Source organism: Perissodus microlepis, chromosome 1 (genome assembly GCF_051167445.1).
Source record: "Perissodus microlepis isolate ML-2025 ecotype Zambia chromosome 1, ASM5116744v1, whole genome shotgun sequence".
Taxonomy (NCBI): domain Eukaryota; kingdom Metazoa; phylum Chordata; class Actinopteri; order Cichliformes; family Cichlidae; genus Perissodus; species Perissodus microlepis.
Genome location: NC_140461.1, coordinates 21,644,624 through 21,662,822, shown reverse-complemented (window position 1 = coordinate 21,662,822; position 18,199 = coordinate 21,644,624). Strand labels below are relative to the sequence as shown.

The 18,199-nt window shown below is 39.0% G+C and overlaps 1 protein-coding gene across 5 annotated transcripts in view; it reads left to right on the top strand.

The window, feature by feature from the left end:
- The window catches only part of terb2 (telomere repeat binding bouquet formation protein 2), a 30,145-nt gene that overhangs the window by 9,317 nt on the left and 2,629 nt on the right, over window positions 1–18,199 (top strand). For 3 of the 5 annotated variants that reach the window (XM_084935384.1, XM_084935411.1, XM_084935375.1), the window contains exons 2-3: window positions 2,619–2,761; window positions 4,038–17,822. In XM_084935384.1, the coding sequence (XP_084791510.1) occupies window positions 17,759–17,822 (64 nt within the window). In that variant the 5' untranslated portion in view covers window positions 2,619–2,761; window positions 4,038–17,758. The remainder of the gene's footprint in view (window positions 1–2,618; window positions 2,762–4,037; window positions 17,823–18,199) is intronic. The other 2 variants (XM_084935402.1, XM_084935393.1) reach the window with 2 other exon arrangements.

Here is an 18,199-nt window from a genome sequence, read left to right as displayed (position 1 = left end):
ACAATGTAAAGAACAATATAAATAATAGAGGATAAATAATAGAGGATTTATGAGATAAGCTTTGCTTCAACATTCCTGAGTGCTTAACGGCTGCCACAAAGATGACACAATCCATGGATCTTTGCTACTTAGTGATGTTTGTTTTTTTAAATAATGTCTTGGTCAGCATCCCCATAGATACATAAATACTCACAAAGAAGCTGCAGTGTTTGGTTAGATCTGTAGTCTCACTCTACATTTTCCATTATCATCATTTAATCTACTTAGTTTTGTATTACGGGAGTTAAATTATTAATAGGAGACAAGAGCGATTTTATTTATTTATTTTTACTAATAATAGTTGAATGTGCGGTACAGTGAGGTGCTGTAGGTGCTGCCGTGCAACGATATGCGTGCTGTGTAGGCTGCCGTCATGCATCTTATCACAGCACTTTCAGCGGAGTGAAAATATAGAAGTATATGCTCTAAGTATGCCTGCTTTATATAAGCAAGTCATGCAGAATGGAAATCTGCTGCTCTAAGAGTGCAGTTCTGGATCAGCCATAACAAATATACGGTCATGAAAAATAATGTTTTCGCAGGACTACACAGTGCTGTGAAAAATAAAAAAGTATAATGCATGAACCACCTCCAGCATCAATAACTTTAAGCAGGTATGACTTTATCACAGGAAATTTGTTCCATTCTTCTTTGCAGTGTTGCTTCAGTTCGTTGAGGTTGGCGGGCATTTAGCTTCAGGTTTAGGTTAAAACAATCAACACCTTGATTCTCTTCTTTTTCAGCCATTCTGCTTTGCTGCTAGAGCAAGTTTGCTGTATTTGGGATCATCGTCCTGTTGCATGACCCCGCTTAGGCCAAGCTTTAGCCATCAGACAGATGGCCTCACATGTGACTCGAGAATACTTTGGTATACAGAAGAGTTCATGGTCGACTCAATGACTGGAAGATGTCCGTGTCCCCTGGCTGTAAAACAAACAAACTCCTCCACCACCGTACTGACAGTTGGTACGAGGTATTTGTGCTGATATGCTGTGTTTGTGTTCACCAAACACGGTGCTGTGGATTATGGCCAAACATCTCCACTTTGGTCTCATCTGTCCAAAGGACATTGTTCCAGAAGCCTTGTGGTTTGTTCAAATACAGCTTTGCAAACCTAAGCTGCGCTGCCATTAGAGAGAACAGGTTTCCCTCCAACCCTTCTGTACTTGTCAAGTCTTTTTCTGTCATGCACTTTAAGTTATTATTATTTTTTTGCAATTCCTCAAAGCATTGTACAGTCAGTGACTTTGTTGAGAACGTTGTGATGTTTTGTGCACATCTCAATACTCCAGACTGGCATTTTCACAGGACTACATAAAGTCCTGCGACAATAGTTGTGTTTAATTAAAAGAATGTATGATTAAGTGTCATTGTCATTGATTTTTAAGTTCATTCTCTTAATGAATATTAGCAGAAAAAAGTGCTTTGCGGCTTTTCTTAAACAAACAGTAATAACAAGTAAAAGCCCAGAAGCAGACATTAAAGTACTGATGTCATGAGGACTCACTGTAAACCTAATGGGCCAAAGAATGTGTTTACAGTAATGTCACTGCACGCTATGCGGAGGCATGGTTTTTGCAATGTTAATGCACAGGCTTGAAATATTTTTCTTAAAGATTGCTGCTTTATTCGTATCATAAAGTGCACTTAGTTCAAGAGTTTGGGTAAATTAGATTTACAGCAGAATATCCTGAGATGAAGGTTTTTAGTCAGGCAAGCATAAAAACAGTTGGGAAAAGCAAAATAAGTAACTGGGTGAAGAAAAAAAGCACCACTGTGTGTTGGTTTGTGTCTTTGGAGAACTGAAATCCAAAGTGTCGCTCAACATGCTGTGTTTGATATTCACTTGGAAAGGATAGTCTGGTTTTTCCAGCCAATTAACTCTGCAAGCAAGCAAACCATAGCAGTGCCAGTCAACTTGCACGTCAAAAACAAACTGGAAACAGGGAAAACTCAGAATCCGGTCTGGTCAGTAGTTCTGCAGTTTTTGCACGCAGAAAAATCTTTTGCCTTTTATTACTATGAATGCACCGTGTGATGCATTTCTTACATAACAACACTTAAAGTGTACTCCCTAATACACATAGCTGATGCACTTTTAAGGGAAAAAAAACACTCCTCCAGGAACAATCTCAGGCCACATCATGCAATATGAGAACACAAATAAAAACCAGTCAAGCACGAGCTTGTTACATCAGCAGAGATAGCTGAGGGTGGATAATGATAGATGGGTAATGTCCTTGGCAATCATATTTTGTTTTTAAAGAACAAAATCATGTCAAATATATTTTAATTTGAGTTCTGACCTTTTACTCAGGATATCCACATTCATTTTTTCTTTAAAGGCATAATAGGTGCTACACAGAGCTTTGCAGACCCATGTTTACTTGTTGTAGCTGTGGATGACAGTAAAGTGTGTACTCTTGTTTTCGTGGATGCTGTTGTTGGTTCTTTAGCTTAGTCCCTGCTGTGGAGAAGAGAGAAATCAGAACAAACTTACAAAGACTGTTGGAGTAATGAAGTGAAACACAGTTAAAACAGTTTAACCCTTGTTGTGCTTCTCATCCCTGACTTTGCAGGTGGCTGTGGTTCAGGGGGTAGATCAGGTCATCTACCAGTCAGATGGTGGGTGGTTGGATCCCCAGCTACAGCAGTCAGCATGTGGAGGCATCCTTGGGCAAAATACTGAACCCCGACGTGCTCCTGGTGCATCCATTTGAGTGTAAGTATGTGTTTAAATGTTAGACGAGGCCCTTAGGTATCAAAAGAAGCGCTCATGTGAATGTGTGGGTGATTGGATGAATTAGGCTAATAGTAAAAAGCACTTGTAGTGCTTAGAGTACAAAAGCATTGCATAACTACCAGCTCATTTATTTTATATTCACACTTCTTCCCCATCATGGTGAACTGTTAAAACTAACCTTTTTAACCGATCAGCATTTGATCTACACAAAGAATTGTTACTGTTTGTTCACATCTCAAAAACACATAACAGCAGGATCAATATTTAACCAAGTATTAACAGGATAATCAGAGTCAACATCGTGATTGACAGACTTTTTACCTTTTGTAATAACAGTGCATTATATTCAGAAGCATTTCTGTTATTTAAACACTACATGCTGCAAACTATTTAAACCATTGGCCAAAAGAACAAAATACCTTTAAGTTTTTAGCCTCATTTAATAAAAAGGGGCAAATGCTTTTCAATATCGCACCCGCATTAAGCCAGTAATCAGTGAATGTTTAGTATAAAGTGTATTTGCAGCTTCATCCTAATTAGGGAACTCTACATACGTATACATACAGTATTGGTATTTTGCTATTTGAGATCCTGCTGCACTGAGCAGATATGCAGGGCCAAGGTGAAGGTCACAGCAGGCTGAGTTCCCGCCAGAGTTAGCGGTAACCTGAACCAAGAACTGCAACACAAGAGAGAACTCACAATCTCCAGCCTGAGTGTGAAATGAAAAATGCCTGCCCTTGTGCCGGTGTGAACAGAGAGCTGAGGAAACACAGGCACATTTTTAACATACAAGCAAAGGGAATTGACTGACTTTGTTGGAGATAGCCTGACGCTTTTCTTTTTTAGGGTAATGTCTATCAGGTCTACTATTGAGCTCAGTTTTGTCTTGTTTTCACCTTTGTGCATGATGAGGCGTTTGTTAAATTATAATCAACTATAAATCCCATTGTCAATAAATAATCCTGTAACATTTCATCTTGACATTAATGGCATTCGTGTTGCTTCCACTTTACTTCACTGTATCAAATCATTGATATGAGAGTTCAGCAAGCTTAACATTTATTATGTTACGATTAGGTTCACTGTACTGCTGTACTAAGTATTCACTCATGTGTCATCACAAGAATATGAACTTGAGTAACATCCCATTCTTCATCTGTAGGGTGTTGCTTCAACTCTTCTGGCTTTCCACAAGGTTAAGGAATATATTTGTGGGAATTTTTGACAATCCTTCCAAAATTTGTCTCTCCAGAGAACACGTCTCCACTGCTCAAGAATCCAGTGGCAGCGTGCTTTACACCACTGCATTTGACACTTTGTATTGTGCTTGCTGATGTAAGGCTTGGATGCAGCTCTTGGGCATGGAAACCCATTCTACGAGGCTCTCTCCACACAGTTGTTGAGCTAATCTAAGGGTCACATGAAGTTTTGAGGTGAGTAATGATTGACTCTGCCGAAAGTTTGCAACCTCTTTTCACTATGTGCCTCGCAAACCTCTGTGGTTTTACGTGGCCTACCACTTCATGGCTGAGCCGCTGTCGTTCCAAGTCACTTCCACTTTGTTGGAATATTTAGTAACAAGGAAATTTCATGAGTGGACTTCTTGCACAGGTACCACAACAGTCTTTCACAAATGTTTATAGAAGCAGTCTGCATGTCCAGTTGCTTGATTATGTCCATCTGTGGCCATAGAAGTGTCAGAAACACTTAAACTCAATGTTTCAGATGGGTGGATATGGTAGATATGGCACTGGTTATCAAAGATGGTAATATATATATAAATACCTCCCATACTAATCCACAATAAAGTCAAGGTTAGACACAGCTTACCCTCAATTATTAATACAAGATAACATCCGAGCTGGCTGTGGAGGAGCGCACCAGGCGTTTTATCATCACTGATGTCATCGACAGAAAGTTAAAGTTTTGGAGCGAGATGTTAATGATGAAATCATAGATGACCTCAGGTAAATTAGTGGGCCATTTCATCAGGGGTTTTGACAGTGGAGTGACTCACGTTGTGCTTCGATGCCCTGCGGAGGCATGCAGAGCAACAGTCAGAAACACTTTAACAAAATGGCGCTCCTCTGTGTAAAACTCCAGTCAGCTTGTCCCCTGCTTTTGCTGCCTCTCAGGGGAGATCTACAACAGTAACCCAAACTGGCAGATAAGTCTCAACAGTTTAGAATTTGCCACAATAATGATAGCCTCAGCTTCTGTGCTATTTGGCCTCCGCAAGCAGGAAAAACTGTCCGTAAACTAAGCAGCCTTCTACAAACACCAGGATGCTTTTAAACTATTCACAGTAACGTTTTTCTTTTTCTTCTTAATGTAGCTTTTTTTATTGTTGACATTGTTGTAAATTGTCTGTTAGCTTCTCCCTGATATGGCAGAGGCTTATTACTGAAGAGATACAGTTTAGGTTAATTCATTTCTTTTACTGTGACAGCAGGTAACAGAAAACAGAGATGTAGGTTTTAGAGACACTGCCAAAACGCAAGCTGCATGTGTGTTAAGTGTTATAAGAAGAGGATGTGGCCTGTGTTTAGACAGGGGCATCCTGCGCTGGAAAAAACGAGCGGGAGCGCGTCTCGAGATCACAGCGTCGCAATGTGAAAGAAGCCAGACATCCATTAATATTCTTTAGGTTATTCACAACTGTCCCGTGTTTACGTCAGTTCGTGCTGACGCTTAAGTAAGTTTCTGTTTTAGGGATGCTGCGTGTAAACCTTGTTAATGTGGGAACAAAACCTTTCAAACATTTAAAGGGCTGCTATTCATTTGTTATAGTCGCAGCAAGCAACAAGCAACAAATCTGATCACAGAGGATGAAGCTAAGCACATCTGAGAAACCTGAGCATAAATATCTGGATGTTGGAGAATGCTTTCATATACCCTCCAATGTTCTCCAGGCACCATACTTTTATATAGTATAATTATTCATTTATACTAGATATTTTTCTTCTTTATACTTATACTACAGTGATAGGAGGATAAAATAATACTTACTAACTGGCTTGACATTTGGTGACACAAAAATTTGTCAGTAGTAATAATAAAATGCTATGTTTAATATAAATAAATTAATCACACCACGATTCGGTGTACTGTTTATGCCACAGTTGGCCTAAATTAATAGTACTGGTAATTACTCCAATCATTTTGATGTTTCTATAAAAGCTCTTAAATTGGTCAAATTCATATGTACTGTATTTCTCTGTGTTGTACTTGTATTACAATGATAGGAGGATAATGTAGTACTTAGTTAATGTTAGTTTGACATTCATTCAGTGGTAGTAATAAAATACACATAAAAAGGTGATAGAGGCCGTTCAGTGCTACTTAAAACTTATATACATAACATGTTTTATTTGTAATTCAGTGGTTTATAAAAGTAAAAAGACCCAAATACAAAGGTTTCAATTGCTGTATAGCAGGGGTGTCAAACTCAAATACACATTGGGCCAAAATTCAAAACTGGAACAAGGTCGTGGGCTAACATTAATATTTATTGAAAAAAAAATCTTCCTCCAGATTTAAGAATGAATCTCTTCTTATGGACTCAAACAAGTTTTGCTGAAAAACTGAATATGGAACAAGCAAAGCTTAATACTAAACAATATACATATTAGCTGTATAATACCAGTAGGCCAGCTCTAATAATAATTTGGTATGGCTTCGCGGGCCAAATGTAATTAGGCTGCGGGCCAAATTTGGCCCGTGGGCCAGAGTTTGACACCTATGCTGTATAGGGATACTGATACCTAGTATCAGTTGTGTTATTAGTTGGGTGTTGATACCTAGTATCAGTATCTCTGATACTAGCACTGAATCACTCTTTTGTGATATTTAGATTCAGTCAAGATTGCACAACTTCTTTGCAACATCTGAATTTATGGCCGTACTGGTCTTATTGCAGATAGTCTGCACACTGACTTGTATCTGGTTTTAACTCTGACCCTTTCTCTCTAGTCTCAGGTGGAATTGTTGGGCTGGCTCTGCTTTGCTGACCGCCCTGCACAGAGTCTCCTTTCCATACGTGTTCTGCGTTATGTAATTAGGCTCCTGGTATTAAAACGCTGGATTATACATCTTGTTCTGCACCAGATCATCATTGCCATTATGGTGCTAATCAGACCTTGCTTGTTACCTGGCAGCGTTTTACCTATTTGCTCTGTAACCCCTTATGTCCATCATTCTTCCCTGTTCATTGCTTGGAGCCTGAACTGAAAACCTGTCCTTCTGCATCTTCACTTATCCCAGGAAGTCTTGCAAAAACTTTCAGCCCAACCTGTCACCTCCAGTCTTACTTCTCTCATTCCCTGGAGGGAAATGACTTACCAGCTCTCCACCTGCCTTTCCACTTTCCACCTCCATTTCCTCGTCAGTCATGGATTCGACCCTGCAAATCGCGTACCCCTCTGGTGTTCCTGTTGAGGAAAACAAACAAGTAAGCCACTGGAAGTTCATTTCAAACTGTTCAACTCACCTTGGCAGCTGCTAACATCTTCTCTGGCAGAGTTTCCGGTCACTGCCCTGTGAAATATTCAACCTCCCCATTCACTCACAGTTGGTTGCAAAAACTCACCTTCCTTTCAATAAACCTTTTAAAACTACTGACAGTTTTTTGAGTCTGTTCACTGAGTCCACTTTAAGCCAAAAGTTGACAAAGGAGAATGGAGAATTCAGTTTTTGTGCTGATCTGATTAATGGTGACCTGAGCTATCTTTGAGTCTCCTTGCATCTGCTTTTAACCAACCAGCTTTAAGGTAATTTATAGAGTAGTTAACATAACTATCCTTGAATAAACACCGAGATCCCCCTAGCAGATAACCACAGGTGTGGTTCTAATAAGGAGAGCATTGAGATAATTCAAATGGGTGTGTTTCTATCATCGTCTTCATTAAAGTCATATTAATTTGAGAGACTAGGTTAGAACAACTTGTGAAAATCAACTACAATTTCAAGCCTGAAAATAACAGCTGGATGACTCGTTGGAAAGTTGGATGAAACATAAGTTCATAAACTCAAGGGCACAGTTAGAGATGACAGAAGATGACGGGAGTGAAGTCATTAGTCTACATGGCTGGTGCTCAGCATGATGTTAACCCCAGGGAGTGACCATTTCTTAGTGATGCCTTCCTCCAAACTCCAAAAGATGAGTCATCATGGACCCAAGTAACTAAAAGGGCAAATAAGATTCACACGTGGTCTGGCCTAGCAGCACGACAGTCCTTGGTGAGATACAAACTTTCATCAAGTCAGTTAAAACTTTGATTCTGCTGGCAGTGTCTGTCTCGCAGGTGTCCTCTGTTCAAATGCATCTTTCTCTCTGTGTGTTGCCTAACCAACACCTCCGTGCAGTCTTGCAGATTGATGAACACGTGCCATGTGTTTGCACATGACTGTGATGAGACATGTATGAGTCTTCAATATATGCCTGCCTAAGAGTGAGCCCGTTGCCCTGAAGGTTAGCCGGTGGAGGCTGCGACATTTCCTCTCACCCTACTGTCAGATGCTGCTCGGCTGTTGTCTACACTGGTTCATACGGTCGGGAAAGCAATGTCCCTCCTCAGCACACCAACACACCCCAATGACCCAACCGGGGTTAAAGGTCGGCACAGAGCCTACAGCTAGCATCAGAACGATCACTCTGAAAAGTTTCCTTGTCCCCCCTTTCGACAAGTGAAAAAGCGTGATTTTAGAAAGTTGGACAGCAGTATTTGCCTGTGACAGTTTGCATTTCTCACAAAACTAATTTGATTTCAGCTACTCATAGCATAAGTAGGGTTTTGAGATCCTTTCATTAAGATGAAAAAGATGCTTGCCGGGATCCAGAATCTTCCATTTATCTGACTGATTCACCAGGCAATGTAACACTAAATGGTGGTTTCTTCATTTAGAAAAAAATAAAAAGCAATCTATCCAATGAGTGCTGCACCAGAATGAGCAATTACCCAATCTGCGCCATGACAGGGAACATTACTTTGTATATGGTACCCTGGACACATCACTACTTAGCGACAAACGGAGGAATATACCAAACTGTTTTTACTCCACTCCGTTTCAGTCTTAAAACCCCAACAAAACCCACATATTGTACGTATGGATAAACACATCAGCGTCAACCTGAAATGCTTTTAGCTTCAGGCAGATACATTTGTGTACAGTGATCAGTTAGCAAATCAGAAACTCAAATTTCCACATCTGTGTAAATCAGCCCGAGCGGATGCTCCATTGGACTGAAAAGGAACAAAACAAGATGAACATGATAGTTCTGGCTATCAGGCTAAGATCTGTGCATTTAAAAAGTGCTGTGTCTCGTGGCTCCATAATCAAACAACACAGTGACACTTTGTGTATATTGAAGCTATTTAAATGGAGCATTACTTTGAGGATATTCAATGAAGTAAAAATGAGTTTGATTTTGAAAACAGTCCAGTTTTGTGATGAGGCTTTTTCCTGTTGAAATGGGCCTTAGACTCATAGACGCTGCTTTAAAAGGTGGCTGTGGCCTACATGTGGGAGTGGGGGCAATAGCAGCATTTCATTAAATATCAAATTAGTTTTATATGTAGATAACTTGGCCATAGGCAGTCCAAGCAGCTCAAACCTGTCTAGGTAATCAGTAATTACAGCTAAAATAAGCACACAGTGTTGCAAGTTATTACCAGACTGAGTTCCATAAAAAAAGACTAAAAAATAAAAAGCCCCTGACAAGGATGACTGATGGATGTATTCCAAAATCTCAGGATACATAACTGAAATTTTTCTGATAATAAAGGCAACGATCACCAGGTTAGTGTGTTTGCATGTTAACATTTGCAAGGAAATTTGCTCAGAAAAACGAAGAAGAACAAAGAAGACATTTTAATTTGATGAAATACAAAACTGAGGATGCTAAAATTAGTGATAGTGATTCATACAATAACAGTGGAGGCATACCCTGATTACCCCATCTTAGATTTGAATGCAGGTGTTTTCAGGTGTATAAAACCAAGCACCTAGCCAAGCAGTCTGTCTTTATAAACATTTGCCAAAAATGGGTCGTCCCTAAAGAGTTCACTGAAGTGTGGTTATTTTTCCCATTCTAGATATTCCCCAATCATCTGTGAAAGGTTTTATTACAAAGTGAAAGCATTTAGCCAGTGTGGTCACCATCTACTGATGCACAAAGTGCACAAAGTCACCAATGCCCCGCTGTCTCGATATCTGTTCCAGACCTCCTCTGGCTTTTGCATAAGCACAAAATGTGTTCGCTAGGAGCTTCATTATATGGGTTTTCATGTTCCAGCAGCTCTTACAGGTGTAATATATACATAGCCCCATACTTTTGTTCAGACTGTATTTTTTATGCCCCTGTCATGCTCTCAAAACATCCTACAACCTGTTAAAGCCTATGGGGCACCACAGTCTTTTCATGATCCAAGATTTTGGTCCAACGTTTTGTGTTTCTGAACTTTTTATCATTCATTTTAATTTATGTTCATTAAGACATACTAGTCTTTAGTTTCCTGATTTCTCCGCCTCAGTGCTGTTCTTTGTTCTTGTTGTGTCTAGTATTCGTGTTCTCGGGTTTTCTTAGTTACAGTTATAGGGTTCTGTTTATTTCCTTGCGTCATCCTGCCTCCCCTGTGTCTTGTCAAGTCAAATCTCCACTTCCATTTTGCTAGTCTTTGTCTCATGTGTGTTATGTTTCGTTTTGCTTCCCCTGTATTGTCTTCCTTGATTGCTGCCAGCTGTTCCCCCACCTGCTTCCTGTCCTCTCGTTATCCCGTGTGTGCATTTATTGTTTCCGTCTCCCTTTGTTCTGTGTTGTTTCATCCCTCTTTTGCTGTAGCTGTGCACCCTGTAGGTTCTGTGTTATTTCCTAGTGAAAGAGTTCTTAGTTTTTGTTTAGCCTAATTTCCTTGTTTTGAGTCTTAATTTCCATAAAGCCAGCAATAAAGCCGTTTCTGAGTTTCCCTGTCATTTCTGGCTTCCTCCATTTTGGATCCTAAGTCTGATGGCAACTGTTTTTGTATTCACATCTTGTGATGTATGAATTCGTGTTCCTTGACACAAATTATCATATGAACAATCCCATACATACAACCTCATGTAGAAGAATAAATAATTCACACTTGTAATCTTCCAAGTTCTATGGCTTCACTGGTGATAATCCAACCCTGACCCAATATTTTAGAAAAAAATAGTTTTTAATATCAGTGTTTATGTGTCAGTTAAGATGCTTATTTTTTCTTATTTTTCCCCCTTCGCTTGCCAAGAATTCAGAGAGCAATTTTAAAAGGACAACACAGAGATATCCTGACACAAAGCATAACAATTTGTGTCTATATGTACAAAAACATAACAGCTTTTCATGACTATTTGTCAGTTTTTGTCATAAAAGTATTTGTCATGAAAGTTTCAAGTTTTTCAAGTTCTGTCTTGATGATTTGTAGCAGTGGATCCTTTGGGTTCTACAGGTTATAAGGGGGAGTCTCCATGGGTAACACTTGTTCAATTGGTCTGGGATCTAGGGAATGTAAAGGTCAAATCATTGCCTTGGGTGTTCTGATGTAGTGAGGTACACCATCCTGTTGGGGCAGAAAGCTGCCATTGTGCTTACCAGTGAAGTTTAAGTGGATAGTTCATGTGAAAAACATACACATGATTAACAAGCTTAAAGGTGTATCCCAGCATTACAATGAAAGAAAAGATGGTCAATGTATTCACTTCCCCTTTCTGCAGCAAACACACATCAACCTAGGTGGCACTTCTTAATTAAGGGGATCACCAGAGTCATTAGGATTAGTTCTCTGGACATCATGAATGGATTTATGGATGAAGACTTTACAGCTTTTGTCCCACAGTTCCTGAGCTTATTTGGTTTGGACCAAGATGACAGGTCACATAAAACTGTCTGGATCAACGTTTTGCTCACAATTATGTAATTTATAATGATTAATATTCATTTATTAATAATAATAGTAATAATAATAATAATACAATTGTTACCTGTTCCCTTTCCTCTGATTGATATGTGCAGCTACTAACATTGATCAATTAAGGCATAGCTGTGTGAGACTGAAGACACTCCATACTTTAAGGTTATCAGTGGAGCCTTTAGGCTACAAATCCATGTTACATGTTAGAGACACGATTGAGTGAAAGAGACACAACATCAAAGATGAAACCGAGAATAAAAACCCCATCCTGCGGTGGCCTTAATCCTTCAACACCTGCGATTTGAAGCACACTCCTTTGATGTTGTTGGTTCAGCTGGAGAGAAAGAGACTTGATAGAGGGAGAGAGAAATGTGTGGATAATAGGCTGCTCATTTAACACAGAACTAAACTGAATGCAAGTTAAAGTGACAGACCGGTGTGGATAGAAAATGAAACCTTCAGTGATGTAACGGCAGGATGGTTTACTGCTCCATCGCACTGATAAACTGCTGCGCTGAGACCACTGACTGGATATCTGGTGACATCTGGAAGCAGTATATAAAATTCAGAGAAAGGAACTATTCATAAAGACACTCAGCTTGTCTGAGACCTCTGGACACTATTTTATACACATCCCGTCATGATCGAGACCTCTCTGTGCTGGAAAGTCCCCTCACACGAGAAACACCTCTACAGCCCCCACGTGGCAGGGAAGTCAGTGACAAGTGTACTTTTTTCCTCTTATCCTATTTATTTTATCTTGATTTATAGTCATTCTGCTGATTTTTTAAATGCTTCTGGTCAATGTGCTTCATTGAACATTTAACTCCATTTACAACCTTGAATTCCTCTGTGATTGTAGCTTTCATATGTATCTCAGTCCCTCTAAAATAAATCCACAGCAGGGATTTAGCAAATTCTGATAAATCAGCGAATCAGGACTATATACGAGTCTAGTATGCAAAAAAGAAAAAAGAAAAGAAATAGAGACTACTGATGTTATATTTTTCATATATTATGAAAGAAATCTGAGCTAAAATCCTTGAATAATTTGTCATGTGGGATAAAATGTGTTAGCTGGTCAACAATTTAAGCCAGTTATAATCTAATAGAATAGAATAGAATAGAATAGAATAGAATAGAATAACCCTTTATTTTCATGTACAACAAACAATCGATAGGGACACACACAAAACAAGAGAAATTTTTACAAAAATAATAGAAACGCACACATTAGAAAACGAGTTGCAAAGTGCTTTGGATGTAGAGGTGGGGTGTGTGGGAGGGATAGTGTTAACAGTCTGAATGGCCCAGGGGAAGAAGCTGCTTGTGAGCCTGGAGGTGTGGGAACTAAATGCCCTGAGGCACCGGCCATAGGGCAGCAGGTCACACAGGTGGTGATCGGACTGTGAGGGGTCACCTGTCATGGCCCTGGTTTTCCTGAGACAGGAGGAGCTGGTGATGGGGTTGCAAATTGGACTCATTGAGGCTGATTGATGAGAAATTCTTTGATCCATGATGAAATGTCAGGGAGGACGTGGAGGTGCTCCAGTTTGGTGGTAAGGATGTCCAAACTGGAACACTTGCAGTTTGGATTATGGTGTTGAACGCTGTGCTATAGTCCACGAAGAGCATCTCCATGCAACACTTCCTGTTACATGGGGATGTAACAGGAAGGGAGGCAGGGGGTAAACAGTTTCTGATGTGCTGAGACACTATCAGCTACACATGACTACAGACGTGAGGGTTATAGACCTGTAGTCCTATACTGAGGCTGTCTATTCCAGTCTATCGGTTCCTGACGACTGAAAGTGCTCAGTGCGTTGCAGGAAAACGCAGTTAAAAAAAAACACAAAAATATAAAAAGATGCACTTTAGATGGGAGTGCTGTGTCAATACATGTGTGTGTATGTGCTGCCATCTTAAAAAAAAAAAAAAAAGCTACAGTTTTCACTAGGTTTCCAATCTTCTTTCTTATGAAGTCAAAATCCTGTACACATTTTTTAAAATTATTGATTAGGTAACTGCTCTCTAACAGAAATATGGAATTAGCCAGTCACATGACAAGTTCGATTTAGACACAGCAAAGATTTTCCTGCACAACCATCTCTTAGTTTTATAGAGAACAGATCCAAGAAGAGAAAACGTCCTATGAGAAGTAGTTCTCTGAGTCTTGTTGGTCTTGTTGATGTCAATGATCACATGAGAATGGGCATACTGCTTTAAGCTGATAGGAAGGTAACAGTAACTCAAACAACTACTGTAACAACAAAAGTATGCAGAAGAGCATCTCTAAATGCTTCCAACATGACAATGAGTTCACTGTACTCAAACGGCCTCCACAGTTACCAGATCTCAGTCCAACAGAGCACCTTTGGGATGTGGTGGAACGGCTAATTCACATCACGGATGTGCAGCCAGCAAATCTGCAGCAACTCTGTCACGCTATCATGTCAATATGGACCTAAATCTCCGAGGAATGTTTCCAGCACCTTGTTGAATCTATGTCATGTGAATCAGGACGGTTTTAAAGGAAAAAAGGTCCAACCCAGTGCTAGCAATGTGTACCTAACAAAGTGGCAAGCACACGCATACTGATCAGTTAATCTAGACAATAATTATCAAATGAACAAAATGAAAATTAATAGTTAAAGCCCTAACAATAACAACAACAGCAACACACTAACTATGGCAATACTGCGCAAAACTCCAGGCTACCACACAAAGGAACAACATCATGAGGGTCAGAGGAGAGATGGATGAGCTCTGGGCATTCAGCTCTGCCACCACAGAACATTTTTCTGTCCAGCATGAGCGACACTGAAAGGACAAAATCAGGACATGAGGCAAAAAGGGAAGGAGAAAAACCCTGTATTTAGTTATTATTTATTTATTTACATAACTGAGATTTTCTGAATAATTTCTGGACAACAAACAACAACATGGCCAGAGTTGAAGAAAAGAATGGCGCATGTGAAATATAACAGTGAAAACGAAGTGGCACCGTGATAATACATCTCTAGATTAATTAGATATGCAAAACAAAAAAATAGAGAGATACTCTCGTGTTTCTCCTGCTTCTCTGCACATGTTAAACCTCAGTGCATGTACCATCAACCAGCCCCTCTTTCCAGTGCTTTGTTCGAGCAGGTTGTTGGGGGAAGGTTGGGAAGAAATACTGGGTGTGGCTTCGCTGTTCTCATGGCAACAGAGTTATCACTGCCTTTAAACTGCTTCACCAGCTCCAGCACCAGAGTGGTGAAACTCAGCCGCCAATAACAATATACGTGCGAAGCTGGTGATGTACATTATTTATGCTTATTGGTACAATATTTCAGCTAAGCCGACTGGCTCAGGCTGAGCCTCTGTGCATGCGTGTCATGTCTGACATACCAGTGCAAAGCAAGAACTGAGCACACGCATGGAGAAGCAGGTGCTTGGTGGTTTTCTAAGCAATTTCTTTGCGTAGACATGTAATAGCATGGGATGAAACCCATTCAAATGTGCCACTATCAATATTCTGGATTTATACCAGCAGCAATGTGGGAATAGTGCTGTCCAGGATGCAGGAATATCTTCCTTATAAAGCACAAGGTTACTGTCTATTCATTGACTCTGAGTGTGTGGCCATGTAATAGCACTGAAAACATGACCTGTAGACAACCCCAACGAGGAGGTTAAACAACACAAAGCAGAGAAGCTGCTGTACATACAGTCCATCTGTACTGCTGTCAATGTCTACAAGCCTTTGTGTACCTCATTATGTTACGGTGTACAAGTGAGAAAACTGACAATATAAAAATATAACACATTTACCTCCATGCTGTCTCACTGAGTATAGATAGCTTCTTTAAATGAGGTCAGGATAAATCAGACATCTGCTACAAATGTAGCTGCATTTCGAGCCAGGTTTGCTTTCAGGGGGTTGCTGAATTTAGACAAAGTCAGTGGCAGCTTCTGTGTGCTTTAAAAAGCACTGATCAAAACTGCTTCATTAAGGCAGGCTTATACTTATCGTGTATTGTCAGACTAAGTAGTTAACAGCCATCTAATGTGGACTCTTACTGTATAAGATGTTGCAAATATTACCATCTGGTGTTAAAATACAGTACTGCAGAAATTGCTGTGCCATACATTAATAGTCCATGTCAGAGGGCTGATAACATGCTATAGTTTTAAGTATAAACCTTTACCAATCAAGTAGTGTTCATTGAGGGTTTTGGCTACATCGACACCAGGGGATAAGCTAAAAGGAAAACCACAATATATTCAAAAGAAATATAACTGAATGGTTGACAAGGATAAAAAATAGTACTAATCATCCTGTCCTCCTATTCTATATTCAAAACACTAGTTTAGCAAATGTATTTTTCACCCTGTAATGTTAAGTGTATCATATTTGATACAAGACTTTCACATCATCAGTATCCCTCTGAAAAACCTAAATAAATTGTACAATAAATTTGAAAGCAATAAATTGAAACAAAACAAAACAAAAAAAAGAACAAAAATAACACAGATGTAACAAATATGATAGAAATTAAAGCTGGTGTGTGCAAATTAATATTTCATTTCTTTCTCTCTCTCTCTTTTAAAATGTGTTAGAAGGTTCAATAAACCTTTTAAAAAGATTCTGGTAACGTTTTCATGGCTCAGGCTTTAATAGGATAAGAATAGATGCTTTACTGTGTATTTTCCTTTACCATACATTAAACCTTACAATTCTGGAAAGTTAAGTTGGGGAATAAAAGTGCATTACCAGCAAAGAATTTATATTTTTATTTATATATATATATATATTTTTTTTTAATGAACTACATACTAAAGTGTTGGTATTACAGTACTGTGTGTTAAAAGTGGTCGTAAAAGAGTTTACAAATACTGAGTATTTTAATGCAGGATTGAGATCAGGATTGTACTTTATTAATGCAAACTCAAGTAAGCTTCATGTTCAGTAACAACAACAATGTGAAGACCGGGCAGATGCACAATATCCAGTCGGCAGGATGCACTATTGCTCTTCTCATGCTTATGAGAAGAGCATAAGAGCATATCCCTGTGTGGCTTTACAATATAAGTAAGAAATAATGCTAAATATAAATTGTCAATTGTACGTTCTTTACCTGTAAAATGTAGAGCACTGAAGAACATGCAAAGCCCATAACTCATCTGTCTTTCTTCTTTACAGTGTGTAGCTCAGGGCTGTGAACATAAAGCCTGGAGGCCAGACTTGGCTTGGCAAAGATTCCAATCTGGACCGTATAAAGGAGGGCATAAATTCTGGACTTTTAAGTGTTCTTTCACAGGTCTTCCTGCTGATGATGACTTCTCCCATGGCCATTCATATTACATCATAAAACTGAGTTTATTTTGGTTTGGCTTTTTCCACAATCCACTATAGAAGTTTTCTGTTGCAGTGGGTCCACAGTAAAAAACAAACAAACAGAAAACATCAGGACGTTTTGTGTGAACGAAAAGAAACTTTCTGTTTTAGAATTAAAATCCCTGGTGCATTCCTTGTTGTTTCTCTCTTTGTTGCATTTAGGAAGCAAATTAAAAACAGCCACTTAATACCTTTTATTCATTCAGTCAGATACGGTAATAGTATAAATAACAATGACAGTTAAATCAGGTACTTACATGCAATTTGTCATTTTTCAATGATTTAACACAGCTAACTCAGATCACTAAATTAGAAAAAAGTTATTTTGTTTTATTTTGGTCACTTTCATTTCAAGTATTCATGTTTGAGGTTTTCTGGCTTTGTTGTTTAATGACATATCTAAGAAAATATAATTTATAAAAAGTTGTTTTTCTTGCCAAATTTTCACTTGGCTACCTGCAGGCCAGAGATTCTACAGATTCTTTCTCTAATCTAAAACATTTCCTACCGTTTTTACAGCATTTGAATGCAGCAGAGCATTTTAAGCGCCAACTCTGGCTGTGATGGCTAAGGCAGCACAGATGAGGGGTTCGGTTTGAAAATAAGAAGCAGATGAAAAACAAGCTACACTAATAGTAGTTAATTCGTAGTTTTCTGGCCATGTTTCGCTATAAGACTGCCTGGTTTTCTAGCAGTGTGCCACAGACCTGTCACATGTTTTGGAGTAAGTATCCTGTTTTTAGCTTTGGTTTAAGCTAGCCATCGAAATAAACCTAGCAACCAAAGAAAGTTTATAGAATTATCTTAAAGATGCTGCTGCTGTCATAAGGTAAGTTTAAAGTAATTTAACAAAGTCTTGATTTAAAGGGACCTCTAGTATTGTGCACAAGTCTTGAGGTACCACTAATGTCTTTATTTTTTGCTTCAAAGAAGCCAGACTTTCTGTGCATTTTTTAAAGTAGTCTAAGTAATAGTTCTCCAATCTTTCTGAAGGTCTTTCAAGTCCACTCTTTCTACCTGACCGACCCAAACACTGACCTGTTTAATTATTCAAATATATATTTAAAAATAATAATAAATCTGCATTTCTTTAGTTGAAGC